The 18262-nt window shown below is 43.8% G+C and overlaps 1 protein-coding gene across 1 annotated transcript in view; it reads right to left on the bottom strand.

Moving 5' to 3' along the window:
• The window catches only part of SYNE1 (spectrin repeat containing nuclear envelope protein 1), a 314290-nt gene that overhangs the window by 173756 nt on the left and 122272 nt on the right, over positions 1-18262 (bottom strand). Inside the window, 7 exon segments of the mRNA XM_066615722.1 lie at positions 5276-5376; positions 6218-6509; positions 8484-8702; positions 10323-10334; positions 12352-12660; positions 15645-16908; positions 17263-17805. Coding sequence (XP_066471819.1) covers positions 5276-5376; positions 6218-6509; positions 8484-8702; positions 10323-10334; positions 12352-12660; positions 15645-16908; positions 17263-17805 — 2740 coding nt within the window.

Genomic DNA, 18262 nt, shown 5'->3' on the forward strand with positions numbered 1-18262 from the left:
AGCAGCCATTTGCCTTCCTGAGCTTTTGTAAACTCACCTGGGAAGGCCAGCCCCCTTTCAATCAGGAAGGAAGGAGGGGGGAGGAGCCAGCCAGGAGTATAAAGCTAGGCAGGCCATCGCGTGAGGCTCTCTGCAGACGCGTGTGGCCTCTGGGAACCCAGTGCCTCGGGAACTAAGTGCCAGGTAAGGCACAAGAGTTTAGCATCTGGGCGAGTTCAGCAGCAGGGCGAGGAGGCCAGGGCCCCAGACACTGCCCTTCCTCTTCCCTTGAGAAGAGGGCTGCTATCCAGTGTACGGTTTTTAAAAGGACCCCTAAATAAAACAACAACAACAACAACAACAAAAAAGCTATGCAGTCAGACAGCCAGCAGCAGGGTGGGGGCTCTCCAGTGTTCTGCATCGAGTGCCACATGTATGATTATATGCCTCTGGGGCATAAGTCATGAGTGTGTCCTCGGTGCAAGGAGCTCCAGGCTCTCAGGGAACGCGTCCGCTCCCTTGAAACCTTGGTGGCCAACCTGGAGAAGCGCAGGCAGCCAGAGGAGGACCGTGGGGAGACTTCTGGGGACGATCAGGCTTCGTCCCAACCTCAGGCGTGCAGCTCCTCGGCTGCCCGGGTGGGAAGTCTCGGGACTGGAGGACGTCATCCTGGAGAGGAGGGAAACAATCCCCTAGGGGGGATCCCTTCTCCAGGGGATGGGCCCGTATCCGAGCCCACTCAGGATACTCCTCGGCGGGAGGGGGGTCAGAGGCTTCTTGTAGTGGGGGATTCAATTATTAGAAACATAGAGAGGGGGGTTTGTGACGGATGTGAGGACCGCATGGTGACTTGCCTGCCTGGTGCGAAGGTTGCGGACATCACTTCTCGTCTAGACAGGCTAGTAGACAGTGCTGGGGGAGAGGTAGCGGCTGTGGTGCATGTCGGCACCAACGACGTGGGCAAGTGTAGCTGGGAGGTCCTGGAGGCCAAATTTAGGCTTTTAGGCAGGAAGCTGAAAGCCAGGACCTCAAAGGTAGCGTTCTCTGAAGTGCTACCTGTTCCACGCGCAGGGCCAGCTAGGCAGGCAGAGATCAGGGGTCTCAATGCGTGGATGAGACGGTGGTGTAGGGAGGAGGGGTTTAGATTCGTTAGGCACTGGGGAACGTTTTGGGACAAGCGGGGCCTGTACAAGAGGGACGGGCTCCATTTGAACCAGAATGGAACCAGACTGCTGGCGCATAACATTAAAAAGGTGGCAGAGCAGCTTTTAAACTGATCCCTGGGGGAAGGCCGACAGGAGCCGAGGGGCATCCGGTTCGGGACTCCCCATCCCTATGGGATGAGGATGGGGAGGTTAGAGAACAACAAGACAAAGGCAGGGTAGGAGAAGAAATTGGGAAAGGTAGGGTGATGGGATGTGATAGACGGTTTGGCACAATGAGAGGATGCGGGGACAAAGGAGCGAATAAGCAGCCCATCCTGGGGCATTCCGTGTATAAATGCTTTTATGCGAATGCCCGAAGTCTACGAGCAAAGGTGGGAGAACTGGAATGTCTGGTGACAAGGGAAAATATTGACATAGTGGGCATAACGGAAACCTGGTGGAATGCGGAGAATCAGTGGGATACCGCAATCCCGGGCTATAAACTCTACAGGAGGGACAGGCAGGGGCGTGTTGGAGGTGGGGTGGCCCTTTATGTTAAGGAAGGGATAGAATCCAGCAAAGTAGAGATTGAAGGTGGGTCCGACTCCACCATAGAATCTCTGTGGGTTAAATTACCAGGCTTGTGCAGCGATGTAATACTGGGGGCGTGCTATCGTCCTCCAGACCAGAAATCTGATGGGGACCTTGAAATGAGGAAACAGATCAGGGAGGTGACAAGGAGGGACAGGGTTGTAATCATGGGGGACTTCAATTATCCTCATATTGACTGGGTCAATTTGTGTTCTGGTCACAATAAGGAAACCGGATTTCTTGACGTGCTAAATGACTGTGGCTTAGATCAGCTAGTCACGGAGCCCACCAGAGGACAGGTGACTCTGGATTTAATTTTGTGCGGTACGCAGGACCTGGTTAGAGATGTAAACGTTACTGAGCCATTGGGGAACAGTGATCATGCTGCGATCCGTTTTGACGTGCACGTTGGGGGAAGAATACCAGGCAAATCTCTAACAAAAACCCTTGACTTCCGACGGGCGGACTTCCCTCAAATGAGGAGGCTGGTTAGAAGGAGGTTGAAAGGGAGGGTAAAAAGAGTCCAGTCTCTTCAGAGTGCATGGAGGCTGCTTAAAACAACAGTAATAGAGGCCCAGCAGAGGTGTATACCGCAAAGAAAGAAGGGTTCCACTAAATCCAGGAGAGTGCCCGCATGGCTAACCAGCCAAGTTAGAGAGGCTGTGAAGGGCAAGGAAGCTTCCTTCCGTAAATGGAAGTCTTGCCCTAATGAAGAGAATAAAAAGGAACATAAACTGTGGCAAAAGAAATGTAAGAAGGTGATAGGGGAGGCCAAGCGAGACTATGAGGAACGCATGGCCAGCAACATTAAGGGGAATAATAAAAGCTTCTTCAAATATGTTAGAAGCAGGAAACCCGCCAGAGAAGCAGTTAGCCCTCTGGATGGTGAGGGAGGGAAAGGGGAGATAAAAGGAGACTTAGAGATGGCAGAGAAATTAAATGAGTTCTTTGCATCTGTCTTCACGGCAGAAGACCTCGGGCAGATACCGCTGCCCGAACGGCCCCTCCTAACCGAGGAGTTAAGTCAGATAGAGGTTAAAAGAGAAGATGTTTCAGACCTCATTGATAAATTAAAGATCAATAAGTCACCGGGCCCTGATGGCATCCACCCAAGGGTTATTAAGGAATTGAAGAATGAAGTTGCAGATCTCTTGACTAAGGTATGCAACTTGTCCCTCAAAACGGCCACGGTACCAGAAGATTGGAGGATAGCAAATGTCACGCCTATTTTTAAAAAGGGAAAGAGGGGGGACCCGGGAAACTATAGGCCGGTCAGCCTAACATCCATACCGGGTAAGATGGTGGAATGCCTCATCAAAGATAGGATCTCAAAACACATAGACGAACAGGCCTTGCTGAGGGAGAGTCAGCATGGCTTCTGTAAGGGTAAGTCTTGCCTCACAAACCTTATAGAATTCTTTGAAAAGGTCAACAGGCATGTGGATGCGGGAGAACCCGTGGACATTATATATCTGGACTTTCAGAAGGCGTTTGACACGGTCCCTCACCAAAGGCTACTGAAAAAACTCCACAGTCAGGGAATTAGAGGACAGGTCCTCTCGTGGATTGAGAACTGGTTGGAGGCCAGGAAGCAGAGAGTGGGTGTCAATGGGCAATTTTCACAATGGAGAGAGGTGAAAAGCGGTGTGCCCCAAGGATCTGTCCTGGGACCGGTGCTTTTCAACCTCTTCATAAATGACCTGGAGACAGGGTTGAGCAGTGAAGTGGCTAAGTTTGCAGACGACACCAAACTTTTCCAAGTGGTAAAGACCAGAAGTGATTGTGAGGAGCTCCAGAAGGATCTCTCCAGACTGGCAGAATGGGCAGCAAAATGGCAGATGCGCTTCAATGTCAGTAAGTGTAAAGTCATGCACATTGGGGCAAAAAATCAAAACTTTAGATATAGGCTGATGGGTTCTGAGCTGTCTGTGACAGATCAGGAGAGAGATCTTGGGGTGGTGGTGGACAGGTCGATGAAAGTGTCGACCCAATGTGCGGTGGCAGTGAAGAAGGCCAATTCTATGCTTGGGATCATTAGGAAAGGTATTGAGAACAAAACGGTTAGTATTATAATGCCGTTGTACAAATCTATGGTAAGGCCACACCTGGAGTATTGTGTCCAGTTCTGGTCGCCGCATCTCAAAAAAGACATAGTGGAAATGGAAAAGGTGCAAAAGAGAGCGACTAAGATGATTACGGGGCTGGGGCACCTTCCTTATGAGGAAAGGCTACGGCGTTTGGGCCTCTTCAGCCTAGAAAAGAGACGCTTGAGGGGGGACATGATTGAAACATACAAAATTATGCAGGGGATGGACAGAGTGGATAGGGAGATGCTCTTTACACTCTCACATAATACCAGAACCAGGGGACATCCACTAAAATTGAGTGTTGGGCGGGTTAGGACAGACAAAAGAAAATATTTCTTTACTCAACGCGTGGTCGGTCTGTGGAACTCCTTGCCACAGGATGTGGTGCTGGCGTCTAGCCTAGACGCCTTTAAAAGGGGATTGGACGAGTTTCTGGAGGAAAAATCCATTATGGGGTACAAGCCATGATGTGTATGCGCAACCTCCTGATTTTAGGAATGGGTTAAGTCAGAATGCCAGATGTAGGGGAGAGCACCAGGATGAGGTCTCTTGTTATCTGGTGTGCTCCCTGGGGCATTTGGTGGGCCGCTGTGAGATACAGGAAGCTGGACTAGATGGGCCTATGGCCTGATCCAGTGGGGCTGTTCTTATGTTCTTATGTTCTTATGTTCTTATGGTATAGGCCCTGCCAGTTTAGTTTTGCCTCAAGCTCCTGCAGTATAATGTCACAGATCTTTATGCCAGACTACAAGTGTGTGCTCATCACGTATCTGCTAGTCTGTAACCCATTCAAAACTCTACAGCCCTACAGAAACCCTGGCAGTAGGGTCAGTCATGATCAGCATATAGGTAAACCTCATAGGTATGAATAAATATGATAAAACAGCACAATAAATTCCTTAGGTAGCTTACAAACATTAAATCCCCTGGAAATTTTCAAATAGGAAAATGGGTAACTATCGGGGAAACTTCACCCACATAATGTCCACAATAGGATAAGGGGTTCGACTTATTCCGTGGAATTCAAACTGTACTTGAAAGGGAGTCTTTTACATGGAGCTTTCTTGTTGCCACTGAATGTTTGCCTGTCTGCCGTGGAACCCAAGTTTGTTGCAGAGGATTCTAAAGCATTATCTCATAATTTGAACAGGACATTGCATGAGTCCAATATGGACATACACAGAGGATCATGCTGCCAGTATTCATTAGCAGTAAGCCATAAATAGAGGTGTTTCAAAATTGTGTCATTTATTTAACTCAAAAGTAAGCCCATTGTGATCAAGAAGACTGAAGTTGCAATCCTATACACACGTTCTGGGAGTAAGACCCGTTAAAAACTATGGTACTTACATCTGAGTAGTCATGCACAGGATTGTGCTGTTAGGCTGTAATCCTATTTTACTCACCAGAAACACACACCTCTAGCCATAAGGTGATGTTAAACAGCTTAAGACCACTATGTATTTGACATACCTGCAACTCCTCAAGTTGTGAATCTATATCTATTGTGGGATTTAATAAATATTCTCTGGCTTCCTGAATCCAAGACTTCACTTTATTAATCTCTCTTTCCACTTCTTCACGCTCCTTCAATTCTTGTTTAACCACTTTTCCACTTCTTTTCACCTTTTGCTGCATGCTTCAAAATACAAATAATTTTTTTTATTATTTTGAGTAGCAGTTAATATATTTATCTTACTTTGTCAAAACTTTTGAAAATTAATTTCTTATGTATCTTACAGAAGAATTGGAAATGCTTAATTGTTCAGTAGGAGGCACATATGTTCTAAACTAGTGCTAGAGCAGGGGTGACCAGCCTTTCACCTTTAGGGCACCTTTGTGTAGAAGGGGGAATTCAGCAAGTGCAGCTTGTTGTCTCACAGATGACAAGCTGCATCTACTGAAATTCCCTACCCTACACAATTGTTAAAGGTGTAGGAGCCCTAAAGCGGAAAGGATGGACATCTCTGTGCTAGAGCAGTGGCGCTCAAAGCCATGGCCACTGCGCACCGGGAATGTGGTCCCTTGTACTTACAGTTGCAGTGTGCTGCGGGACTTCATGTCCCCAGATTGGGACAATGCAATGCTCTGGCATTGTGCCCAGATTTCCATGAGGACACAACTGCCCTGAGTGTTGCATTTTCCCGATCTGGGGTCATGAAGTCCTGCGGTGCCATAACTGTAAGTACCAGTCTCAGGAAGGAAGGATTCACCCGAAACTCAGATCTGGCCCTTGTGCCAGGGTTGACCAGCCCTGTACTAGAGCAACACTAGATAAGATACATCATTATCAAGTCTGCATTATTTAATTGATTAATTGGCATAATATGTTATCAGCTATGGTAGTAAATACCCATTCCCCACTGCCAGCTTAAAACTGGCTCCTTTGCCAATTTAAATCCAGAAATGGGAAACCCATCACAGCAATAAATATACTTCCTTACTTATAGCATCGGTCTTGCATTGCTTTGATTTCTTGCATGATAGGCATTTGCTCTTGAGAGCCAGATGCTACTTCAATGTCCCGAAGGATGCTAAAAGCGTGCTGTTTGAGCAGGCCCAAAGATGACAGCTGCTGTTCTAGTTCCAGAACAAAAGTACAATGATAGTCCAGAAGATCCAGAAGTTCATTTTTTGAGGCCTTCTCTACTGAACTCTCTGGTAAGCGATCCTGCAAGTTATCTAGGGTCTCAGTTGCTTTTTGCATCTAAAAATGAGAGATTTTTCAAAAACAACAATTTTAATTGGTTTTCTAAAACTTGCTGTAACAAGAAGGAATAACTATTGTTAAAGCATCATTGATACCTACAAAATCTTTGATGCGACTTATTCCACACACCATGTTTGTCTGAAACAAAGTGTACTTCGTATGTAGCCCAATCTTCCGTAACTTCCCACAAAGCAGTGCAGCTGTGCCAATGTGGTGTCTGCTGCATCCCACGAGGAGTTTTTTGGAGGTTGAGGTCTCAGGAAAAGGGAAGTTCCCTTGCCCTGGGGCAAGCCCCAGCTACTGCCATGGCTCAACTCAGACCAGAGCCAGAGATATCACTGGTACAAGTCCCGGGTCCAATTTATAAATCCTGGGTCCTTATAAAGGCTGTTTTATAAATTAATGTTTTTAATATGCGTTTTTTATTGCCAATTGCTCTGTATTTTTATCTTGTTTTTGTCTTTATTTTTAATGTTTATTTGTTTTTATTCTGTATTTTAATGTATTTTAATCTTTCTATTGTTAGCTGCCTTGGGTGCCCTTCGGGGAGAAAGGCGGAATATAAATTGAATAAAACAAACAAATGAACAAACAAATTTGCCCTCCATCCTGCCCCATCTCCTTCCTGTTCAGCTCCCCCCCCCGATCCATATCCTCCCCACTTCTCTCCAACCTTCTGCACAGCCTTATTTGCACCTGTGAGTGTCCTTGATCTGTCTTTGCATGCAACCAGTGGCCAGGTTGCACACTCCAGTAGTGTCACAAAGCATGTTATGCTTGCAAAACACACTCATAGGATTGGGCTGTAAGGCTGAAATCCTATACACAGGGAGTAAGTCCTATTGCACTCAATTTACTTCTGAGTAGAAGTGAACAGAATTGTACTGTGTGAGCCCAAGGCAATGCAAAAGGGAAGAATGTAGACCCAAAGACAAACACAGGGCGAGATGTGTTAGCAACATGACAACATGCTGTTGGTATTTGCCCTGGTAAAATGATTGCCTTTCTAGTTTCCAGGCACAATTTAACATGCTATAATAGCTTGGAACCAGGGTACCTGGAATACTGTCTCTCCCCACATAAATCTATTACCACTTAGCAGATTTTGTCATCTTTTGCTTTTGTCATCTGCTTTTGTCATCTTAGACCCTGCTCTGCATAAGGAGACTTAACTGGTAGAAACACATGACAGAGCCTTTTTAGTGGTGGCTCATTAATTCTAGAACTCCTTCTCCTGGAAAGTCTGGCTGACCTTTATACCACCTGCTTTTAAGCAGGCAGTGAAGCCTTTTTTCTGTTTGGTCCGTCCTTGATCTGTTATTGTCTCATCCTCTCTGCATTTGTTTTAAAATATTTCTGAACGCCAGATGTAAGGGAGTGGCAAGAGGATACAGGTATCTTGTTGTGTGCTCCCTGAGGCATCTGGTGGGCCATTGTAAGATACAGGAAACTAGACTAGATGGTCCTTTGGCCTGATCCAGCATGGATGAGTTTTATTGTTTGACAGAAGCTGAAGACTACTTTGAGTTCTTAAATGGGATTGATTAGTGGCCTACAATATTTTAATTAGTAAATAAATAAATAGTAAACTTAATTCCTACAACTTTATAGGACCCTATTAATCCTACAAGCACTACTGGATTTAAATTTCAAATATCACCCATGTAGAACTAATGCAGCCATAGCCCAATACCTTTTAGGCTTCTTCTGCAGGTGTATAATAATAATGCTGATTGACATACTTTGCTGTGTGATTATAAGATGTGCAGAGCTGATTGTATGAATGTCTGCTCAGGATAACTCACATTTTGTCCACTGGGACTTATATATACATTTGAACAGGATTATAGTTTCCACTTCTCATCCGAGTCTGTATATTTGAATCTGAACATTATAAACACAGAATATGCATGCATAGAATAGTGAACGGTTAATATGTATAGAATACTGAGCAAGGTTGAATTCTTATACCTTATCATTAAATACATTCCACTCCTGCATTGATTCTTCCAAAATCCTTTCTTGATCATACGAAACACTACGGAGCCTGGTCCAACGCTGCCAGACAGTTGTCATGGACCTACTTATGGTTGCTTTGCTGGCATCATTTGCTATTTTCTCCAAGTGGCATACCTTTTCATCCAGTGAAATGACTTTCTCATGGAAAGAGTTTACAACAGACACCAGTGACTGAGAAAGCAAAAGAAAAGGTTTTCATATTCACATCAAAGTTTTAGAACATTTAGCATAAATTATGGCAACATATCAGGTTTGTTAAGTGTATACAATAGCTATACAATAGCTATAATAAATCACTCCTGGAATGGATTTTTTTTTTACAAACTTAACACTAAGAAAATGATTTATCATTGTTTTTTTCTAGCAGACATCAGGATTAACTTTTAGGCACAGAAAAGTTGCAACTCATACCCTTTATAGATATCTGTTTGTAAAGATGTAAGATCGGTGTCTTCATACAGAAAATTTATTGGAATATTACAAAAAGCTTCTAATCAAATATGCAATGTTAACCTCACACATTATTCAGACAAAGCCATAAAAGTGCTTTGCAATATACTTCTCATGTTTTTATAGTTTTGTTTGTAAATAGCTGGCAATTGATGTAGAAGAAAGCATATTACAGGTTGCTTCACATAAATTCTACTCCAACAGCATTGGGAAATCGTATTTTTCTAAACTGTTTTGTCGCTCCTAGAGGCAGTTAGATGTCTTCTGGATGAAAAGACTGACTGGTCGAATCTGCTCAAAGGTGGTGATTTGGTAAATTGCATTAATGAGGTAAAACTCAAATCAAATGATTTACTAGTGACACTAATATCCTAATGATAACTACAATAAAGATATTGAGGAGCTTTCTCTGCAGTGGCCTTCATGTAATGGAACAGCTTGGGATTCAAGGCTGGCCCCATCACTTCCACTGTTCTAACAGCAGCAGAAAACGCTTGTACTGTATTTAGTTTTTGGGGTCAAGTTTATATTTTCATATTTATATGGATCTGTTCTATTTTTTCTTAGTTTGGCCGTCTTCACATTGTTTCTGGTGCTGCACTGTGGTTTTGCTAATATTTATTTTTATTGAATATCATTGTGTTCTTTTAATATGTCATTAGCAGAGGTGTTTGAAAACTGTGTACTTTACTTTCAGATGTAAGCCCATTGCATTCAGTAGGGCGCAATCCTATCCTGCACGGGTACAGGCAAGCCAGGAGGCTTGTGATGTATCCAGCACAGTATAGTGGCCAGAAGTGGCTTAGCCAGAGGCAAGGGGAAACTTTTCCCCTTACCCCTGGGTAAGGGCTGCTGGCCCCTATGGGTCTCCTCGGACTTGCACCACCTCTGGAGGTGGCACAAGTCTGAGGAGAGTGGAGCAGCTTGAAGTCGCTCCATTCTCCCTGAGAATAAGGGTTGGAATCCGGCCCCGCCTCCCGCTGCCTGTCCCTGGGGCTGCCCACCACCCGCCCTCCCCCCGCCCAGGAATTCCTCCCTCCCGCCTCCTCCCCGCCTCCCTCACGCCTACCATTTCCTCTTGCGTTGACCCAGGTGGGCCGACGCAAGACTTGGCAAGCAAGCCGCCATGGAGGCTGGATTCACCCTCCATGTGTTGGCACATCTGGATGCACCAGCGCGGCTTCCTTGTAAGGAGGTGCAAACACACCTTAAGGCATGTTTTTTACCCTCCTGGGCTGGCACAAGGGACTTGCGTTGGCCCAAGGCGCGGTTTGGATCGCGCCTTGAAGATGTAAGCCTATCTTACTCACCAGCAACAAGCACCTCTAGTCATTAGCCAACTTGAGCACCTCCCTTTACAGGAGGTGAAAGACAGAATACAAATATTTTACGTAAACAGTGGCACAGTTACCACTGAATCATTTGCATAAAAACAATTCCCTTGTTGTCTAGGTCAATTCTAATACAGCTGAATCAATAGATAAAATGTCATTCCTGCTCTCATAGCTTGCATTCTAACAGTGTTCATAGTGGCAGCATAATTTTTAACACTTAGTGCCTAATACATGAAAGGACCTAAGTCCTGATTTATGTGGCATATGGGTTCAGCAGCACTCATATTTGGCTCAATACTATACTTCTCCCACTCAGCTAACCTAACACTTCTTGATACGGTACTCACAAAATGGCTGGAACAGGACTGAGGTGACCAAGCAGAGACTTTCCTCAAGGCAAGTGAACAAAAGTTCAATTACTATGAGGAGATCTCTCCAACTGCCTTTGCCACTCTAGGATGCTGCACATGTTCCATTGGTACACCTGTATTTGTATGTGTGTGTGTGTGGGGGGGGGGTTAGATAGGATCAGGCTGTTAATGTGTTCACATCAAAGACAAGATTCAAACCAGGAAAGTCTCAATTCACAGCCCGATCTCTAAGCCTGAATCCCTATACACATATATCTGGCAATAAGTCCCAAACGAATTCTGAGTAGACAAATACAGGATTGTGCTCTTAGTTATTACACTATAGCAGCTCCTTCTTTGACCAAAATGCAATGTCCTGCTACTGGGGGCCAAGAGTCATGACACTGCTACTGATTTGGTCATCACTGCCTCTTGTTGAAGTATTATCGACTGCTGACACAGAAGTCACAACTTTATTTTAAATAACTTAGGACACAATCCTAGACAGGTCCACTCAGAAGTAAGTCCTAGTTTGTTCAACGGGGTTTACTCTCAGGAAAGCGTGGTTGGGATTGCAGCCTTATTTTTGTGCCTCTATTTTGTGTAACAAAACTAACCAGGGGAAATTATGACCTGCCAGTATTTTTAGAAGCTTTACCTTATGCGATATTAATTTTTCTTCTGCTTCAAAACTGGATGTAGCTTTAGCTACAGAAAATTCAGCTAATTTCTTCTCAGACTCATTCATCAAGTCAATGACCTGCTGCCTTTCAGTCTGATACTCCTGCCACTGTGAAGCACACCTTGAAAAAACAGAGAAAATGCCATGTGAAATCAGTTAGCACTGTATGATACACAAAAATGTGTATTTGTTACATTTGTTACAGCTGCTAGCAAATATGTTAATATGAAATATATTACATAAAAGAATAAAACTCTTGATGTACAGCTTTTAAATTTCATTTAATTCAGCTAAATTAGGAGCAAAACATGAATAAGAAATCATTGCTCCTTTTGTTAAAAACATTGATGAAAATGGGACATAGTCCCATAGAATAGTGGTTCAACCCTAGGAATCAGACCAGAAAAAAAAGGGTTAATGCCTGCCTGAATTAGGGATATATTTCTGGAAATTACTCCATAATCCAGGAGAAGCAAGGTGCTACTCTGAACCTACTTGACTGGTTTAACCCATTTCTACCGTGTTCACAGGTGTACACATTTGATCCCTGTTGCAAATATGCAACGTTGGGTAGAAATGGCTTAAGCAACCCTTTGAGAAGTGAACTAAAGGGTTAATCTGAAAAAAAAAAGATGCAAGTAAAAGGGGGTATACTCACAGCAGCAGCCTGGTTAAAGTGCAAACATTATTTGTAAATGTTCGTAATGCAAACATTTTTATAAGCCAAAAGTGTGGAGTATTTTTTATAAGCCAAAACAAATGCAAACATTTTTAAAAGCCAAAAGTTTGGAGAAATTCTGCTTCAAGGGGCCAACTTAAAACTCGCTACATAGTTAAAGAAGAAAACTCATGAGTTCATTTTTATCTTTTCCAACTGTTGATGTTCTGAAAAGAAGATACAACTTCCTTCTCTATGTCATTTTATGGGACAATAATCTGCTAGAACACTTCTCATTTTTAAACGCTAAAATGTACCTTTGCAGCAACTCTTTCTGTGATTGTGCTTCTTCTTCTGATTCCATACCCTTCTCCTCTAAACTCTCCAAATTCTGCACCAGCTCTTTTTTTCCTGAGGCTTGAATGAAAAGCTCCATTTCAGAGATGAGCATCCGTAGATCTTCAAGATGGCCTTGGAATTGCTTTTCAGTGCTAAAAAATTCTATATGGTTCCTTAGGTTTTCTTCTGAGTTCTCCACATCAAGGCCATTTCGTGCTAACTGTAGCAATTCCTGTGCATCTTCAAGCCAATTACTAGCACTCTGAGAAACCTGGTAGTATCTTTGGCACAGACCATATAATTTGGTCAATTTCTCCTGAAATAAAAATATTAATAATGTTATCAAAAAAATCTTAATAAAATTACTTTCCATCATGAAGAACATATGTACCAGAAGCTGGAGGCAGAAACCCTTGTGCAAACAACTTGCAAGTTTTAAAGGAATGTGTAACTGAATTCACACACACAATGAATTCAAATTCACTGTATATGCATTAGGGTTTATACTCTTATAAGCAATGATATTCAAGACACCCCAAGTTCCTTGGACACCAAGGACTATAAAACAGAAAATTCTACAGAAACAGAGAGGTTTCACATTTGCCTCTGAGGTATGGTGTTTCAATGCAGGAGAAATCCTTCTCTGTTGCAGTCCCCAGTTTGTGGAAATTCTTGCCATAGGAGAACTGTCTTGCTGCTCCCACAGTACGCTCAATCTGACAGAATATTGAGCAGAATATATTGACAGAATAAAATTATGCATGGGAAGGATAAAGTGGATAGAGAGATGCATCCATGCATCCATGGCATCCCGGGTGTGAGGAGACCTCACAATAAGGCATTCCATGGCTACCAACCAAATGATGATGTCATCACCTGGAGATGGCCTAGGGAAAGGTGCTGACAGCATTACAGCAGCCATTGATCAACATAAGGTGGGGAGATGGGGGATTTTGGAGGATTTAAGGGAGGAAGCAGCAAGTTATGGGGAAAAAGAAGGAGAAAAAGAGGGAAAGGAAACCGGAGGAAGAAAAAGAGGAGGAAGAAACAGGAGGAAGAAAAAGGAAGTGAAGCAAAGGAGCAGAAAGTAGGAAGGCATGAGATGATAAGGTGGAATGAGGAAGCACAGCCCCAGGCAGGGGATTGAGGTAAGGGAATAACAGCCCAATCCTGAACTCCCATGGCACGCAGCTTTGGCAGCACTGAAAATGGCTGCCGCCGGATCCTGTGTGCCAAAGGCTACTGTGGGCAGCACCTCGGGAGAAGGGCACTTTTGTCCCCTTCTCCCAGGTAAGGGAAGTAAACCTGCAATGGGGCTACTCAAGTTACCACCGACCAAAAGGTCGGCAGTAGGGTAAAGGAGTTCGTGTAGGGCGCAGAGCCCCACACAAATGCACAGTATCGACCGCCTCCCTCCCTCCCTGCTCCCTCCCCCTGGCACGCCTCCCACCCACCCTTTCCCCACCTGCCTGTCACACCTCCTCCCCGCCCTCTCTCTGCCCTCTGCCTGCCTCCCCGCTCCCCGGAACGCCTCCTCCCCACCCCCTCCCTGCCCCCGCTTACTGTGCCGTGGCTCAGCAGTCCACTTGACCGCCGAGCAGTGGAGGCCTGGTGCTTGCCTGGCACTAGCCCAGTGCTGAGCTAGCACAGGCGCTGGCCCCTGCAGTAAGCCAGTGCGTACTGTTCAGGATTGGGCTCTAAGTAGGGCTAAAGAAGAAACATAGAGTTGAAGAGGCTACAGGGGCAGATGGCTTGGATCTAGACAGCCTCACGTGACTCTATCAGGGAGACTCCCCTGCCCCCCTCACTGTCATGAACTAGGTTGTGAGTCCCACAGGAGTTTGAAGAACAGCCCAGTTCATTATATGACACCAGGGAGTGATTCCTGGCATTTTCAGCCAGGGTCAGTCCCATTCCATTCAGAGCCCTAATAAATCACCCTCATATCCTCATATCATTCCCATACCGAGGAAGCTCTCTATAGGTGAAGGGCAGAGACCATGAAAACACATCCACAGCTCCCTTTTATTTCTAAGGCTACCAAATAAATCTCTTTGAGCACCAGTCTCTTGATCTCTCTGTAGTCTGTCATAGGTAGAGACACTCAGGGCATCTAAATATTGTATGCCAATCCATAATGACATGGACCTGCCTCCTTGGGGCAACACCGAGGGTGCAGAAGTGGCCACAGGGGGATATAAATATTTTTTAATAATTATTAAAATAATTATAATAATATCTCTATACCACAACTTGTCAAAAAGAAACATTTGTATTTGTCATATTACTGATTTTATTTATTTACTTCTTCAATGGAATCTTCCTAAATCATTAGAAGTACTTCATGTACTCACTGGTACTTTCAGTTTCAGGTTTACTTTTGGGGATACAACTATAAGCTCTCATGCTTATGATCCAGCTACCTGGGTTGCACTTGGCAGTGACCATGGCCATAGCATGATAAATCAGATTAAGAGCAGTCTGGGGGATTAAGGGCCCAATCCTATCCAATTTTCCAGTGCTGGTGCAGCTGTTCCAATGGGGCATGCACTTCATCTTGTGGTGGGGCAGTGGTCACAGAGGCCCCCTTAAGGTATGTGAACATTTGTTCTCTTACCTTGGGGCTGCATTGCTGCTGCACCGGTGCTGGAAAATTGGATAGGATTGGGCCCTACGGCTACATCATTTCAGGAGCGGGTAAAATAAATAGTTTGAGATTGGGGCTTTCAGGCACACCAATCTGTCATACTGAGACTATCTACATATCAGAGATAGGCTTTATATCTCTGAGGAAAAAGAAAGGATCTTACAAGTTATCCTGCCTTTTCTTATTTTATAAAGCAACACTAATTTGTGATTTAACACCTGCTAACTGGGTAAAAGGCACTTTTAAAGTGGGTGTTCTTCTATTTAGCAAGGGGAGAGTAACTGGCCCTCTTCACCCCAGCAGTGTCTTTTCTAGTGGCTATCTGTTGGTGTTCTTTTGCATCTTTTTAGATTCTGAGCCCTTTTGGGACAGGGAACCATTAGTTTTTTGTTTCAATTTTCTCTGTAAAGCACTTTGTGAACTTTCTTTTGAAAAGTGGTACATAAATACTGTTAATAATAATAATAATAATAATAATAATAATAATAATAATAATAATAATATGCTTGGGGTCATACCCACTGTCAGGCTGCCAGGATAACAATAACATTGTGCCTCATTGGTATACTATATGCTAACTAAATTCTAATCTTTAACTATACTTCCTTGTGGGTAACAAAATATAATTAAAAGGGAACCAAGAGTATCCTGACCTGTCTCTTGTGAACTGTCTCTTGGACTTCACCATCAAGTTCAGCAAGCTCAGCAAGACTGTTTTCCAGGTCAGCAGGTAACAGCTCTTTGGCCTTCACATACTTTTCCTTCTCTTTACTGCTCAGTGCTCTCATTATCCTCAGCCTAGACTGGACTTCTTCCTGTTGAATCTGAACTTTACGGATCTCTTCTTGAATACTATTCAATTTTAAATCAAAACTCAGTGAGTCACTCAATTCTGCCTTAACGTGCCTCAGCCAATCAAGTGAGTGGCAGATTTCAGTTTGGAAATCTATGCTTTGCACCAGACGGTTTTCACACTCAATCACAGTGTCGCCAACAGCTACATGCAATGCCTTTAGCATCTCCTGCCAAGCTCGCACCTGATTATTTGCTCTATCGTATGCAGCTGGGTCAAGCTGAGAAGAAAGCATCTCAAGATGTTCAGCAATACGCTTCAAAATGATCCCTGCACCTTGCAGATTGCCAGCCAAAGAGTGATACATTTTTAACTTTTCTGCCGCTGGAAGTGTTTCTTCATTCACTTTTACTTGTTCTTCCTGTACAGAATTCAGCTGTGTCTCAAGCTGCTGACACATTTCCTCCTGTTCCTGATATGCCTCTATCATATCTTCTAATTGGTTCACTTTTTGTTCTATTTGTCTTTTTAGTTTGTGATAAAGAGTGATGAGCATTAACATCTCTTCTGGTTGCCATGGTTGTCCAGTGCTCCGAAAGGTTTCTTTCTTCTGATTTAATTCATCTACTGCAGCACCAAGATTTAGAACTTCACTTAGGACACTTCTGTAATCTTGCTGGAGTGATACAACTTCTTTGGCTGAAAGGGTAGAGGGGGTCTTATGCATGAGCACCAGCTGATCTTCCAATTCAGACAGAGCCTTTGTTGTCAATTCAATTAATGATGCATACTCCTGACGGGCCAGAATGGCTTCCTGGGCCTTATGGAATTTGTCTTTGGCCAAAGAAATGATGGTATTAAATTGCTGAGGTAAGGCACTAAGCTTTTCTTCAAGATAGGAACGATCCATTTCATTGAGAGATGGTAAGATCTCCTGGCCATCTTTTTGCAGTGTCAGCAGAAGATTTTCATATTCAGGGAACTGGTCAAGAATCTGCTGATACTTTGCAAGTTGTGAGTAAAGTTCAGAATTGCTATTCATTAAATTGATCTCTGGGAATGAGACAATATCAGATTGCTTTAGCCAGTGACAAATTTTATCTAAATCTTCCTTGAAGTATTTCCGAGAAACCATATGTTTCTCCAGTTCTATGAGACGCTGGCTACATTTTTGTGAAAGAGCATCATACATGTTCTGCAGCTCTTGCAGTTTATCTAGCACTTCACTCTTCTCTTGTTCTGTTGTTTCCTTCATTAGACCTCTTCCTTCAGACCAGAGACCAGTTATCTCACTCTGGTAGGCCTTGAGGCTGGCTTGTATGTTCTTACAAGTCCTTATCTGCTTGCCCACATCTTCTGGTAGCAGGCAGATATGTTCATGGAGCATTAACTTTTTTTCATGTTGCTGAATTTGATTCATTGCCTGAAAGGCTGACAGGAAGAACTGAGTCCTTTCAGATAATGCCTTATTTAGATGCTTTCTTCTCTGTCCTACCAGATCACTAAGGCAATCCACATGATCCTGGGCATCTGAGATGCATTTCTGAAGTGTCTGTCTTTCATGAAGTCCCAAATTAGCCATCACCCTATCAGCATCTTTTATAAGTGCTTTCAGGACAAGCTGCTTGGCTTCCACTTCACTACAAATAGTGAGATGATCCATAAGGAAGTTCTGAGCCAGCTCTGGAGGTGGACTGTGCTTGAGGGCTTCAGAGATGCTAGGTTGTTGCTCTTCTGCCCATTCCGTAAGTTCCTGAAGTTTGGCCTGGACCATAGCCAGCTCTTCTAATGTGGAGACAGATGACTGGATTTTTCTCTTAATAAGGTCCTCTAGCTGAACCCACTGCTGCTCAAAGTGTCCTGACTGCTCTTTAACCAATTCTCTGTCATCATGATTTAGATGTTCTGTCATTTTTTGTTTTTGGTCTTTTAAGTCTTCAAGAGCAAATCGTCTCTCTTGCAGATCCAAAGCTAGCTTTTTCAAAGCCTCAAGATGTGTAACTGTACTTTCAGCATCTGATCTGTTAAAAAAATAGGTGAAGATCAATGTAGATCTTAATACTAATACAGAGCAAGATTTTGTACAATCTTTGAACACCTAGGGTCTTCAAAAACTGGAAATGTGAAGCACTCTATTAGGCTCCTTTGAATTATTTGTAAGGCCAAACACTTTGCCAAACACTTCTTACACAAAGCCTTATATAACTGGAGATGCTACTAAAATTTGTAGCTCTTTGGCTCAGAATACAAAGAGCCTTTACAGCTCATAATGCATACCTCAAATTCTGTACTATGATCTCCCACATACTTCTAAGACTTGAATTGTAATCTGAGCTGATCTTCCTATATGGCTACAGACATCCCTCCAACCTGTGAGCCCTTCCTTCTTGACACCTGCTGTAGCTCTGCTGATGGGTCTTTTTCCCTCTTTCTTCACCCCCCACAATCTTCTGACTGGTACTTTGATAGCACCAAGAC

Source organism: Tiliqua scincoides, chromosome 1, assembly GCF_035046505.1.
Source record: "Tiliqua scincoides isolate rTilSci1 chromosome 1, rTilSci1.hap2, whole genome shotgun sequence".
Lineage (NCBI taxonomy): Eukaryota > Metazoa > Chordata > Lepidosauria > Squamata > Scincidae > Tiliqua > Tiliqua scincoides.